This window comes from Ammospiza caudacuta, chromosome 5, assembly GCF_027887145.1.
Source record: "Ammospiza caudacuta isolate bAmmCau1 chromosome 5, bAmmCau1.pri, whole genome shotgun sequence".
Lineage (NCBI taxonomy): Eukaryota > Metazoa > Chordata > Aves > Passeriformes > Passerellidae > Ammospiza > Ammospiza caudacuta.
The window spans coordinates 11,519,254-11,534,229 of NC_080597.1; the positions used below are offsets into that span (position 1 = coordinate 11,519,254).

A 14,976-nucleotide genomic window follows, 5' to 3' on the forward strand; every position below is an offset into this window, starting at 1 on the left:
AAGCAGTGATGGGGAGCTAATAACTGCACAAGAGCCCACTGTGCAGTGGTGCCAGGTGCTGTAGTGAAAGCTTACAAATGTGAAATAGTGTGTGGTACTCACTCAGAAAACCATGGGATTCATTAAGTAGGAGGTTTAGGAGCTTAGTCAGACATACATGGTTCTATAATCCAGCAAGTTTTCAGAACTATCCAAACAGCCAACTTCTGAACTTTAATCTTCATAGCAATATGTGAATATTCTGCAAGGCTCACAACAACAACAATGTCCAAACAATAGAGAATATGGAGTGGCAAGCACATCCACGAGGTTCTTCTCCCACTTCACCCAGTGCCTGTAAACATTTGTTGAAAATTACTGTGAACCAAAAAACATTCCAGTAGTGTTATGGAAATACTAAAAACATAAGCTCTAATGGTGAAAGATTTAAAGTAACTTTAAAAATAAACCTAAAATTACAGTGTTACCTCGTTGCAGTGTTGAACAGCTTTTTAAGCACCGGGTGAGGATGCACCACTAAGTTGCACATTGAGGAGAGGCTGTAGGGGAAGATGGTAAATCTACAGGCACACTTAAAGACAATATAAGCTGCAATTGCCTTCAACAAGTGACAAACCCAAGGTTATATTAGCAAGGAGAAAAAAGACAACTTGGCCACTGAGGTTAGCAATAGCATTGTTTCACAGAGCTGCCTAAACAGCTGTATGATTCACTATCAAAAATAGTGCAACACAGATTTATTGTCCAAGAGTTCAAAGGAATGATGGGTCCTGATTGATCCCAGGGATTCCACAGGGCATAACAATAAACTACTCCTCAGAAAAAAAAAATTAAAAAATAAATAAAACCTCGTGGATTTGGTTATTAGGCCTCTATCTGGTGCAAGGATTTGCTGCAGTGACAGCTGCCAGATGCTTGTGGCTACTGTAGCAAAATCAACTCCTTGTACCAATGGTTTGTACTGGTGCAGTTACACCCACAGGGATCACAGGAAAATATTCATCACTGGGCTGAGCCATGCAACAAGAGTAAGGGATTTAGGTGCTGGTCCTGGAAAAATACGCTTTTACTGACACCTGAACAACTTTTCTAAATAGTCTTCCACTTTCATAAACCATATAATCAACAGAAGAACAAAGATTGTCAGACATCATAATATTATTTAATATTGGCAACAAAAATTACCTTCCATGCAATTAGACCTGAACTTTAAATAGATTAACAGAAGACTGGTTTATTTCTGCAACACTTAGGTGTGGCTATGACAAGAGTTAAATGCTAAAGTAAACATATTCCTTATGGTTGCCTAAACTCTACGTTTCCAGATGTCATCAAATCCATGTTAGACCACTGTAGCTCAACCCTTCTACTTCCAGATCCAGAGGATGAACCCAGTGTGCTCCATGCCCCTATAAAGCTAAAATGGCTGGCATTAAGGAGCTAAATGCAGAAATCTTAGAACTCTGACTAGAGGTTATGCTGGTTTAAAAAAGCCAAGGAACATGACTTACAATTGTGATGAGAGCACTGCTCCATCATGTAATAAACTCACTCTACAGTTCAAAAATTATTTTTTAATATTACTATAACTGAACAATAAATTTATTTATATTTTCAGCTTCTGGGGGCCACTGGATATGTAATGAACTGCATGCAGCAGAACACCATCCTGAGATTTATGTGCTCAGACACTCCATTTGGTCCTATTTCACTCACAGATATGCTTCTAAGTACCAGTGTTTTGTTCCCTAAAAGGATTTTCATGTAGAAACAGGCAAAAGCCAGGGCAAATTAAATATTTGCCCATGTATAAAATCCTGTTTCTTGGTCACAGCTACTACTCTGAAATTTGTAAAGTCACCATAACAATTCCAAAGCAAGTTTATGTTTACACATTCACAGGCTGTACTTCAGGATGTGTAAAAATCCAGCAAGTATTTGATGGTAAGTAAGAACAGAAACCTGCAGCATCAGTAACATCAGAAGAAAGAAATCTATGTTTCTTACTCCAGACCTAGCAGAAGTACAGGGTGAAAGGAGATTCTTTGTTACTACTGCAAGTACATTTGTCTCACTGTTAATGCCACCTCCATTCACCAGTTCTGGCTGCTGATTTTTGTTAGATTCAACTCCCAACTTCACAGACACTGCTGTGTGTCAATGTTAGATTTGAACTGGGTACTTTTAATTTTAAGTACCATCCCAGAATACAAACTCAGAACACACACTTACCTAAACTGGGTTTGTGGCTAAATTGCTAATGGATGCTAAGTAGCAGCCAAATCCAGCACTTCAGGAAGCCTGTGCAACAGCCCTGTAATATTAATAATAGTTTAACTTTCCTCTTAATGAAGTATGATCAATGCAAAGACAGACAGGGCCCCAAGGAAAGTCAATGAGGAAGCCCAGGCTCACGGGCAAGGACTGGAATGGCAATGGAGACCTCCAGTGGGAAGCAGGAGGGATGCAACCTGCTGGAACAAAAGTCACCAGCTAGTTCTCCAAGGTGCTTGTTTACTGAAGGAGCTCTCCACCTGTAAACCTGACACTCACATGTACAGGATAAATAATCAGTAAACAGTCCATGTTAGTTGCTTGATTTTGTTTGATACGATGAGTTGCTCTAAAGCATCTCGGGACCGATCTGAAAAAGAACAAAGGAATTTCTTGTTACTCATTCGGAATACAAAGGTGGTATTTGGACTAGGCACACAACACAGTAAAGGAATTCTACATCTCTATACTAATTTTGCTGTCACAATACCACACTTCAGACACATCTACAGGAATCCAAACCCTCTTAGTTCTTTTTCCAATCACCTAACTGTAAAGCATCACCAACCAACAGAAGTTAAAACACTCACAGGCTGTCCTACTCCATTCCACTATTTCTTGAATGGATGCTGTTCCACACTTTTGGAATAGAGTAGGGGTTTAAGATGCTAATATTTTTCTGAAGTCTTTGGGTCTTCATCAGCATGTTGATGGGGAAAAAAACCCCATGATTTCCAAGCAAACAAAAAAAAATCACCTCTCTGAAGGCTGCTGCCACATTTCAAAGCAAAACTGTCACCTTGCTTTGAAAATCTCAGTGTACGATGATTATTTTATCCAGTAAGTTATTATTTGTTTGGGATTACTTATGGAGTACAGTGTGCTTTTCAGAAAGCACTTGATTAGTAAGTAATTATCTTCTTGTGATGAGACCTACCTGTTATCAGTGGGCATCCATGGAACAGGAAAATGTGTATCTTGGGACAACAAGTAAGGACGGCTTCCACAGCAATGTCTGTCAGATTCACACAGCGCTCCATGTGGATCTCCTGTTAGGAAAACAGGAATGACAAACATTCATTCCTGTCAAAGCCTGTCAGAGCGGCCAAAGTTTTGGAGGCAAAGCTTTCCTTTGCCCAACCCATTTCAGAGATCCCCAACCAGAAGGAATTATGACCTCTGTACACTGACCTCATATATGGTCCTGTACAGAGCAGGAAAACACCCTAAGGAAAAATAAGACAGCTTTTCTGTAAAGAGTCTAAACTAAAAACAAAGTGTAAGAGCCTGAGGTGAGAGATATGGGACTCCAGGCAGCTCTTCAAAATGCTGTTTATTGTATAGGAGATGTTACAGCAGTCTCAGGTTGTGGGTAATACAGAACCTACAGCTGCCAGCTACAGCTTATAGGCAAGCCTGAAGCCACTTTAGTTCTGGTTACAATGCATGATATATTCTTCTTTGCTGAGCATCTTAATACATAACAACCAATCAGCATCATTCACAATATCTTTACTATTACCTATAGCCTATCACAATTACTATCATTTGCCACCCTGATTTTTTAAGATGTTCTAAGCCTTCTGATGTTTACATTCTTGTAATGAACTTTCTCACAAACTTTATGTAAATAATTCATTGTTTTCCCTTCTTTTATGGAGGAGGAGAAATTTGATGGACTGTTGGTTTGTCCAGGGCCGTTGGAGAGGTGGCACTTTCACCCTCCAATCCACTGTCACTTTTGAAAATCTATAAATATTGGAGTCAGAAAATAACAAGTCCCTTTTTACCTTGGAAAGAGCAGCGAGTCCGCATTGTGTTGTTCTGTGTCCTACAGTGACAATCATTACCCTATTACAGTCATTCCTATCCAGCCACATGAGCTAGTATGTTACAGTTTAAGCTTTAAGCTATTTTTCTGTTTTCTTGCAGTGGAAAATTCTTACATCTTTTTTCTCCTTGCCACACTGGCATGTTTGTTTACCTATGGTATCTTTCCTCTTTTCCTAAGACCTATTTCTGCTTGGTAAAAACATCTTTTTTGTTTGTGGTCAACATATCCTTTGCTCTAGCCATAAAACCTCCTTCCAGCTAGACTTAACTTTTGCTTTCTTAGCTGTCCAGTAACATATATGACTGGCTCAATAATTTTCAATTTAGACATCCATTTTTCTTCTATTTCAAAACTTGCTTCCATCTCTATTCTGTTCTCAGGTTCTACATTCAGAGAGCTTTCTGCCAAGCATACATATCTGTGAAACTTTGATCTTTTCCAACATCAAAGGTGAATTTTCCCAACACACACACACAGCACTCCAGACATCTGAGTAAACTCTTCAAGGAGATTCCATGGTGTTTGAGTCCCATCACTTTGACTATGACATTCTCCTACCAATTGGTTGTCCAGGAGAACAGAACCCAAACTAAATTCTGGTGTTTCCCAAATTTTCCCAAAACAGCCTCTGCTGAAGTTTCTGGTATTTCTATTTATCTACATGGCTCCTAAAAGAAATCAGAGAACTTGTTCAAGATCAGACTAAACCCTGCTCTTTTCTTAATTCCTCTGTAGCTGTACAACTACTGCCTCTTGTACATGCGAGAAAAAGATGAAAAGCAGAATAAAACAGGTTATTACAAACTTTTTTCCCTGCCTCTGAATTGCCTTACCTATCAATAAATATAACATATAAGAAGAAATGTGGAAAAAAGACCATCAAATCTAGTGAAATTAGGATTTGGTAAAATATACTTTGGAGAGTGTAGGATAAAAGAAAAAAAGCCATTGTCTTATTGCAAAGTCTTTCCAATTCATAAACTCCTAGGATCTTGAAAGAGGACAGAAATTAAAGTCAGTCAGTAAAAACCCTCCCTCCTAAGTAATGCTGTTGATAATAGTAATTATACTTTTTAAATGCAGGTATTTTCTTTTGTTCAGCCCTTTGTTATTAGGTTAAGTCAGTTACCTTTAAATTCTTTGAACATCTTCCACTCACTAGTGCTACAACGCCATCATCTGTTACCTGAGGGAAAAACCACAATGCATTAAAGCTCAACTTTTTCAAGCACAGCTATTTAGATGCAAAAATCATATTAATTTATTCACTCCCTGCAGTCAGTGAACACACTTAATGCTACAGTATTTTCCTCCCAGCTAAACTAGTAGAGAAAATTATCCAAGGTGGGTTTTTTCACTCTATTAAATACTGTTTCATCTTCCTGCCACCTGATCCAGCCTGGCTTTCTGCAAGGATACTTCCAACTGTGTAACTGTTATTTCTACAGCTTCCTTCTCTCATTTAACAGTAGGTACACTAATATGGTCAGAGCATAGCACTTGAAATTTACAGGTTTAAAAACCATTTCTGCTCTACCTAGTCCAATTTGGGTTGGGGAAAAAAGTAATCATAGCAGAAAAGTTTTAAAAAAAGTGTAAACAGTAGTTTCTGAAGAAGCTTTTACCTCATTTAAAATACACACAGGGAAACAGCTATTTTCCATAAAGGAAGAGAGGCAAGGAAATAAAGCAATGAAGTAAGTCTGGAGAAATAAGAGTTAAAATGGCAACAAATAAAAAATACCAAATGAAATATTAAGACTTTTTTGATACCCTACTTCTGGAAAAATGAAAAGAAGAATAGCATCTAAAATAAGAACCTCCTACATGATTTCCAGACTGACATTTCATTGTGAATGCTCAGTACTGGACTCACATTCAACATAATTACTCACCATCAGTGTCAACTGAACGCTACACTTACTGCAAAAAACCTTTCCCTTGCTTCATTATCTCCCTGTAATTATGAAATATGTTACAGGATTGCTTTTGCAGCTTGTCTCCCCCTCCTCATGCTAAACACTGTTGTTAAATCTTCTTCCCTGCCATTTCTGACACTTAAAATGTCATTCTTTCAGTGTTGACTCTATAATATAACTCTGACAAGCACAATCACTCCTAAAATATCATTTAATTATGGAGTGTTTACTCCTACTAGGGGCTTGTATTGTTTGACATCCTAGACTATTTTAGTTTGTTGTAAATGAAAGCAGCCAATAATCTGTCCAAGATACTACTTGCTTTAAATTGAATATTTTGGGTTACTTTACAACTTAAGAAAATTATTGTACTAAATAATATGCTAAAAAAACCTCCAAGGTAGATTTTAACAAAAGTTTATCTCTAGTCCACCATACATGCTCTAATACCAAAACATGTATTTTTCCTGTCACTACTAAGCAAAATATACCTTTCCTTTTCCTTAAGAGGCAGAAATTAGAAATAAACTATGGTCCTAAATCTTGTCAAGAGTAAAGGTACAACAATCCCCTTTGAACTTTATCATGACAAGCTCAAAAAAGAAACAAACAGAAGTCAATTGGCCAAGTGCCACTGTAGCTACCTGAGTAGATGAGAAGTCCACACTGTGAAGAAATTTGCAGTTTGCTCCCAGTGCCTGCAGAGATGCATCCATGATGCCTGAGCAGCTGCCCAAGTTGACTATTTGCAGGAATTGGCAGTTGAGTGCCAGAGCCAGAACTCCACTGTCAGTTAGATCACAGCACCTTTTGAAAGAGGCTTCACGCAGGTAGGGACAGGACAAGGCCAGTGCTATGACTCCTGCCAAAGAAACAACACTTGAAAGAGTTATTCACTCTCTAACATAGCCACCATGCTGAGTCCAAAGGCTCTGAACAGGTTTTGAGGAAGGAATAATTAAGATAAAGTGGAAAACATGTTGAGCATAGCATGGTTTTAGCAGAAATCTAGCTATCACCTGATAGCTCTCTCCTAAGATAATTAGTGCTCTAGGCCTGAAATTCACACCACTGGAGAGACTTTTAATTAGTACTGGGGTAGCACTGGGGATTTCTTTTTTAAGCAATATTTACCCTAGAAATATTCTTTGCAATTTATTCCACTCTAACAAGAAAAATAAGGCAGCAATAAGATCCCAGTTATCTGTGCGCAGATAACACACCTTCTGAAGTAATTCCAAATCTGTTCTCCTTGCAAGAATTTAAGTTGATTTTTTTCAGCTGCTTGCAGTTATAAAGCTGCAATAATGCATTGTCTGAAATATCACAGTCTCGGAGGTCCAGAGACTCCACAGCAGGGTGCAACACCTGAAATAAAAACCCACAGTTCAGTCAATCTCTGCTTTGCCATCAAACATGTGCATTTTTACAGCAAATACTTGGAATATTACACATCACATCCAAGTTTGCAGTAGAGGATGGGGTTACTGTGGTGGTGTTCACAGGGGTTCCAGGATGAGGGAAGAGATGAGAATCTTGACTCCATATTTCAGAAGGCTGATTTATTATTTAATGATTTATATTATATTAAAAGGAAATTATACACAAAGACTATACTAAAATAATAGAAGAAAGGATTTCATTAGAAAGCTAGCAAAAGAATAGAAAGGAATGGGATGATAATAAAATCTTGTGACTGACCAGAGTGTGACACAGCTGAACTGTGATTGGCCATTAATTAAAAACAACATGAGACCAATCACAGATGCACCTGTTGCATTCCATAGCAGCAGATAATCAATGTTTACATTTCATTTCTGAGGCCTCTCAGCTTCTCAGGAGAAAAGATCCTAGCAAAAGGATTTTTCATAAAATATGTCTGTGACAGGGTTACCAGTCCCAGGAACTAAAACCCAAAGAAAATCTGGTCCATTTGTGCAACAGTTCAGCTCCTACAGCACAAACTGTTTCTGTGACATATGGAACAGGAACACATTAATACTGCCACTTAAACAATGGAAATACAATCTTGGTGGTTCACTTGCTACATGTGTACCCAGGACAATGCCCTCACACTTGCAAGCAAAACTTTGAGGCAGAAATCTGCAATGAAAAACAAAAAATACTGACTTTGATCAAAACTTCAACCTGCATAACAGAGAAGAGTGATATTTAGAAGGAATTTCCCCCCAAAGTATTTTTTCACCCATACACACTCTTTTGCTCACAAACAGGCACCCTCAATACCATACCATGAAGAGATACCAAATCCTCATTAAATGGGATCTTTCACTCCCACAAGACCCAGACTGGAATTTTTGGAAATCTTTCCAAAGAGAACATCTATAAAAGTTAGACCCAAAGCAGTGGAAGGCAAGAGATTTTAGTAACAACAGCCAGATACTCCCTTCAGCTTGTCACTCCCATCCTTAACTCCCAGGGACAGAAATATAAATTTCCATAAACTAGCAAAGATAACAGCACAGCTGTTAAAGGCCTATTCCTCCTGTTGTTCACTCTAACCATGTACAATAAAGACACTGCAAGGCAAATTGGCTGTTTTGCAAGTATATAAGATTTTGAGATAGATAAAGGTTTGTCTGGATGCAGCACACAAAAAAAAGACATTTAAAAATACAGGTTTATATTTTGTGGTCACTTGCTGAATGACTTTATAAAACTTTATGGTAAAAGGGATTTAGAATAAGGAGTTTGGCTTGCATGTGGATGGCTGGTCCAAGCAAAAAGCAGAGTAAGGGGGGGAAAAAATGCATGGTAACACAAATTTGGACAAGAACACAGAGGTGAGAGATTAAACAGAAGTACACACAAAAGTTCAGATTAACAATTTCAACTGAAATTTAACTTCAAGCAAAATTCTTTAAAAATACCCTTGAAAAACAGAGGAAAGACATGAAGGATATGAATAAATGGGATACAGCTAGCAAAGAAAGCTAAGGTATAATATGCCCAGGGAAAATGATGACAACAAAGGATATAATTGCAGAAAATTGCAAGAACAGAGAAAGGAAAACACATGAAAAAAGAACCAGAGCAGAATTTCCTAGGGTCACATGGAAAATAGGCTCCAAGAGAAGGCACTGATGAACTGCTGAATGAAGACAAATACAGAGGAGACTTTAGAAAGAGACAGCAGAAATATCTGTAAATCAAGGTCTCTAGTTTATTTCCAGGCTAAAAATATCCTGCTGGATTTTGTGCATTCATGCACACAATCACATGGCTTTAATTATATCATCTATTATGATGTTTTGAAATTATTCCTTACTGAAAAGCTAGCCTAAACCAGATTTTGTGCAGTCAATTTTTCCAAAGAACTTGATTTTCACTCAAACACTTAATTTGTGTAAGCACAAAATCATTTTATCTGAAGCTAAATTGTTCTGTTTGTAAGTTTTCCACATTGCTTTTGCCTCTACTCTTGGCTCTTTCTCATGACTTTGAGAAACTGAGAATATTTGTCTCTTGAGTTCCAGGTCTAAACAGGAATGCACAGGGAGTTGTTAATTTTCTGTTTCACCAAGGCCAACTTTGGCTTCCTTCAATTCTCACGCCTCCCTTTGAGGCTGAACAAGATAACAGTAAACAGATACAAAACAGATGTGCCCCTGAATTTACAGCTGAAGAAATGTCTTTAACTGGTGTCATACTGAAACACTGACACACATCAGCGTGCAAAAGGGACGGGATAATTTGAACTATTGATTCCTAGCTCTGCCATCATTATATTTCAAGGAATCAAAATTTAAATTAATTATATGGGGATTGTGTGCTTAGTGACAATAGAGTTCTACCAAAAGAACTCTAACAAGCTGCTGAAATCCTTTATATAATATAATATATATATAATAAATTATGCATGCGTATCTTGAAACACACATCACTCAGGAACAGACTGGTGTGCAGGAGAGGCTGCTTTCCTCTCCCCAAACAGACAGTATGGATTCTTACCTCACTGATATTTTCATCAGTTATTTGCCCTTGCCTACTCATTAATTTGATCAGTTTATCCTTTATATTGGGTGGCAATGACTTAATATCTGCAGAGTATCTGGAAAGGTTCTTTGTCAAACACTGAAGGCATCTGAAATAAAAGAAAGTGACAATACAGTCAAAAAGAGGCATTACATGGTAGAACTAGAACAACCAATCCATATTTTGTCATCTTCTGCACTCAGCTATGGTTCCCTCACACCTTACCATTTCCAGCTGTTCCATGTTATCACTGATTCAGCTGTTGCCCTTTGGGGTCAAGCTGATCCTTCTGTGAACTGTTCCCTAAGCAGCAGAAAGCAAAAAATCAGCCCCTCAACCATTTCCTTCTGTGCCTTCCTCAAGCTGTCGCTGAAATTTGCAGTTGCAGTGTGAGCTGTGAATTGTCTGATCTGAATGAAAATCCCCTTGACTTGAACTCTGAGGACACAGCAACAACACTGCCAGGACAAGTGGCTGAGTGCAGGGGGCAGCAGCAGCCTGGAGTAATGCCAAATTTAATTCAGCATATAACCACAGCTCTGGAGTCCCTACAGGTAACTGGATTTGCAACAAAACTTTGTCTGGCATCAGAATGCCACCAAACTGCAGGAAATAAAACTCACACCAAATAATAACTTCAAGGACGTCAAAATATTAATGCTTTATAATCTGAAGGGTAGCACAGACTTAAGGCAGGAAAGAAGCAAGATTTCCAGCATGGAAGCACATTTTAAAAATGCACTGGAGTTCATACAGTGTAGGACAATCACCTCTAGCAGGTCACTGCAAGGACACTGAATGGAGGAGACATTTCAAGCAGAACCTGGGCCTTGCCTGCAGACACCAGGACCACCTTTAACTCATTCCTGCAGAGATGTGCAAGAACCTCAGTGACTGCTGGATGAACTCCTGACTGATCAACAGAGAAGCCTGTACCAAGCTCTGTCTCAGGACATATAGGTTACACCATCCACATTCTTTGTTTAGAGATTAAACACTTTACCTATATACAACATTCCTCTACTAGACTGCAGAAATTATGAATAGTTGTTTACCTCCTAAAGAAATATCTCATCAAAGATAATAAACACATCATTTATTATCATCTCTGAAGACCACAGTTGTGAACCTGCTCACAGGCAGGATCTGTGCAACATGGTGAGCAGAAAGCAGGGGCTTGTCTCACTAATGCACCTCCAAAAGGGACCTTTAAATCCAAACCAACTGCTTAGTTCAAATCTAGAGAAAATTCTCCAAACCCAACCCAGATACATTGAAATCAATTTGAGCTATGCCAACTCTTACAATGGCATATTAAATTTACCTTGAATGGTTAAGATAAGTCACCTTCTTTTCAAAAAGCTGTTTACTATTTTGATAGCACAATACTGACCTGCAGTTTACACAATTAATCATTTAAATGATAAAAGTTTTCACAGTAATTCTACTTTATAGAAAACTATAAAACATTTATTGGCTACACCATGGCAACTCTAATCTTATCAGGAGTGCTTTAAGGTACAAATAACAATCTAACTGTACTCTTTGCTACATATTCTTCTTTTATCTTTCAAATGAAATATTTTATTCCTGTGCAGTTTCTAACTTCCTCCAGAACACAAAGGAATTTGACATAGATAGATAATGCAGAGAATAGAAATACTCAGTTCCTCTTCAGAGTTGCAAGGCCAAGATTAAAGACCAACCAGCAAATCACAGAAAATAATAAAAAAGAAGACACACAGGATGCTAAATGTAGCTGCAACCAGTGGGTAAACAGACAATATGTAATATAGTGGCTTTTGTGCAGAAGATATGTAACAAGAAGCAACTGTGCATGTCCCCAGAAAAGTTCAAGGCAAAGTCACCCTTTGCAATACTGGGGACACTTGGTGACCACCAGAGACCCCTTCAGACCCACTAGGACCACAATGTTATAAATGAGAAGCTTGACTAGGCCAATATTCTAGCAGCAATCAATTTATTAATTAATATGGTAAAGTATGAGCAATACAGTACTGGGTACAGTGGGGGAAGTTTTCCCTCCAACTGCTCACCGATAGTTACAGGCATTTATAGGGGTACTCATCAGCTTTCTCAGCAGTTTCTATTCCCAATTTTTACATCACAATTCTGTACACTATTGTGATTTAGTCTTCTCAGGATGTACATCCTGAAAAGAGTATCCCAGCTGGTGGGCTCCAGCTTCCAAATGTGAGTCCAACTTCTAATTGCAAGGACTATAAATCCCATAACAGTGATGTCCAGCTTCCCTTGGTCGAAACTATAAACCCTTGAGTTGATGTTCATCTTCTTTTCTCAAGCTGCTTTTCACTGTTTTGTTAAGGTGTGAGATAAGCATGCTTCCTTTTTATATATTCTAAAGCTATAGTTTCAAAGATCCTTACTACAAGCAATATTCTAAAATTATACTTCAAAAGGTTATGATTGCAAAACTCTTTATGGCTTACCTACAAGCAGAAAGTTCCTGTCAAAAACAACATCTTAAAGCTTTAATTCAAATCAACTTAAGGCTTATAAAAGTTAATTGTGAACAAAGGACAGATTCAAAGGCTTCTTCCATGCTTTACTTTCCTCAGTTATTTATTAGAATTCATCTTTATAACTGTCCCATTGTCAATCTCCACACATCACAATCACAAATACACACATTGCCTGTATGTACCTGACACGAAAAACAGCTTTGTATTTAACAGGACTTCCAGTGAGATGTGGATGTATGAAAATGAGTTCTAGGGTAGTGATGTTTATGTATTAGCCAGCAAGCATGCTTTAAAGAATACCTATGGAATAGACACTTGTAGAGTGTCTATAGAGCACTATGGAATAGACATCTTGTAACGTATCACAATATACTCACTTAGAGGAAAAAATCCTCCAAATGCATCCAGTTATGCAATAAAGAATGCCTGCTTTCTAATACTTCAAATTGTGTAAGAAAATCTGTTTTCTAGCCAATTTCTGTATGAACATGGATAAAAACTCATAGCAAAACACCATTCAGTGGATTCTCTGGGGCAAGGCGAAGGCAGGGATCCTCAGCCGTCCCTGCACACCCGGATCTGTCAAGTGTCACATCCTGCTAAACCTCGTCACCCCTGTCAGGCCCTGTCACTCCTCTCGAGGGGGCACCTCTGACGATCCCCGCCACCTCTCCCGCAGCTCCCGAGCGCCGCCGGGCCCTGCCCGCCCCGCACTCGCTGCGGCCGCTCCAGCACCGCCGCCCAAGGCCTGCCCCCCTCCCGGAGCCCCTCGCAGGGCGGGCAGGCGGCAGCGTGTCGGTGTCGGGGCGGCACTCACAGGTCCAGGAGGAGCCGGACTTCCTCGCCAGCGCCGTCCCAGCTCATGGCAGGGAGCGGGGACTGCGGCGGGGCCCGAGGAGAGCGGGGAAGCCGGCCCGGCCCGGCGGTCGGTGCCGAGATGGCGGCGGCGCGCGGAGGATGACGGGAGATGTAGTCCTGATCACGGCCCGCCTTGGGAGCGCCTCACGAAGCGGCCTGGGGCGCTGAAACACCCCGCAGCAGAAACACCGGGCCTCTCACTCCCCATTTCCAGAAGTTTATGTAATAAGTAGCAATACGTTTGTTCATTAATAGCTAGATAATTTAAATTATAAAACAATCGCTTAACAGCTCTTGTTTAGCAGGATATAATGTATACCTATGTGCAGTCACATATGGTAAAACCTTTAACTTCGTAAGATTTGCTTTGTTTACAAACCCCCCTTATAGGTATAGGAGACCCTCTGTAACTAGATACTGTCACATATGGTAACAATTATTAACCTTGCAAGAATTGCTTAGCTTGTAGAATTTAGACTTATAGATGTTACAAATGGAACTCAGCAACGAGTTAAGTTGCCCAATTGGAATTTATTAATTACAGCAAGCATAGGTAATAAGCAAAGCAGCGCTGGGCGACAGGGGAGTCCAACTCCACCAACTGCCACGCCCAGTATCTCACAAGTCCCCTTTTTATACTAGTCCACTTCCATAGACGTGTTCTTCCCTTGGCGCATGCTCCAGTTGTTGCTCGGGGGTTGTCTTCTACCCTCTGGTGGTTGCTGGATGAAGGCTTGAGGTCTTCCTCAGGCCTGTACTCTTGACCTTGGAGCTCTTGCCTTCCTTATATGGGGTGGTGTTCGGCTGGTTTCTGTTTCTCGGCTAGCTCTTTTTAGTTCCTAAAGCCTTAGCCTTTCGCATGGTTAGTATTTGCGCAATACATGGTTGAATTCAGCAAACAATAGTAACTTGATATATATATATTATTTTTAGGTTATGCGATTATATATTTCTTAATCACATGGTTGACCACGTATTTCTTAATCACAATCATACGGCTGACCATGTATTTCTCAATTGCAATCAAATGGTTGTCTATATCGGGGTTTAGTGAACAGGGCTATCCGTTACAATAGATATGCCTTATAAGGAAAGCGGCCAAAGAGGAAGACTTGGGGCCTTCATCCCACAACCACCAAAGGCAGAAAAAGACCCCCTAGCAGCCGGAGGAGCAAGCACGGAAGACAGAGCACGTCATCCAGGGATCCAGAAGAAAGAGACAATAAAAAGCGAACTTTAAGGGGGGAAAGGTGCACGCCTAAGAGGAGCGGGGACTCCTGGCCGCCCAGCGCTGAACCTTGCTTACTCTTGCTTGCATAATAATAAAGATAATTATACTATTCTTAAATTCAGTGAATTCATTTATTACGTTAATAGTTCGGAGAAAGCGTTCTCTCAAGCCTGGAAGCAGTAGAGGGGAGGCTGGGAGCCTTCAGGCAAGGGCCACAGTGGTTTTAAGGGCTTTTTCCTCCTTGCTGCCATCAGTAGAGGCATTCCACAGAACCGGGTTTCCTGTTAGCACATCTATCTGCAGTGATAAGAGCCAGCTCTTTTGTCCTGCAATTAATTTTGCCTTTGTTTTTTGGGTTAT

The 14,976-nt window shown here is 39.7% G+C and overlaps 1 protein-coding gene across 2 annotated transcripts; it reads right to left on the reverse strand.

Annotated features, from left to right (window-relative positions):
* Positions 1-255: 255 nt before the first annotated feature.
* On the reverse strand, positions 256-13,455 carry AMN1 (antagonist of mitotic exit network 1 homolog). 2 transcript variants are annotated; one of them, XM_058805506.1, is made up of 8 exons: positions 12,710-12,810; positions 10,249-10,326; positions 10,000-10,132; positions 7,251-7,395; positions 6,672-6,889; positions 5,238-5,294; positions 3,212-3,323; positions 256-2,644 (listed from the first exon to the last, which is right to left on the reverse strand). In XM_058805506.1, exons 3-8 carry the CDS (start codon positions 10,039-10,041, stop codon positions 2,571-2,573), a joined length of 648 nt encoding a protein of 215 aa, XP_058661489.1. In that variant the 5' UTR covers positions 10,042-10,132; positions 10,249-10,326; positions 12,710-12,810; the 3' UTR covers positions 256-2,570. The 2 variants fall into 2 exon arrangements, with proteins under 2 accessions (XP_058661489.1, XP_058661488.1); XM_058805505.1 differs by lacking the exons at positions 10,249-10,326; positions 12,710-12,810 and adding an exon at positions 13,345-13,455.
* Between the last annotated feature and the right edge of the window lie 1,521 nt (positions 13,456-14,976).

Excerpts from the sequence above, each read along its gene's own strand:
- AMN1 (XM_058805505.1), bottom strand. The coding sequence starts at position 13,391 with ATGAGCTGGGACGGCGCTGGCGAGGAAGTCCGGCTCCTCCTGGACCT. Across the intron at positions 7,396-9,999 it reads CTGATGAAAATATCAGTGAG|GTGTTGCACCCTGCTGTGGA; the intron begins GTAAGAATCCAT and ends TTTTTATTTCAG. Across the intron at positions 5,295-6,671 it reads TGGACTTCTCATCTACTCAG|GTAACAGATGATGGCGTTGT; the intron begins GTAGCTACAGTG and ends TTTTTCCCTCAG.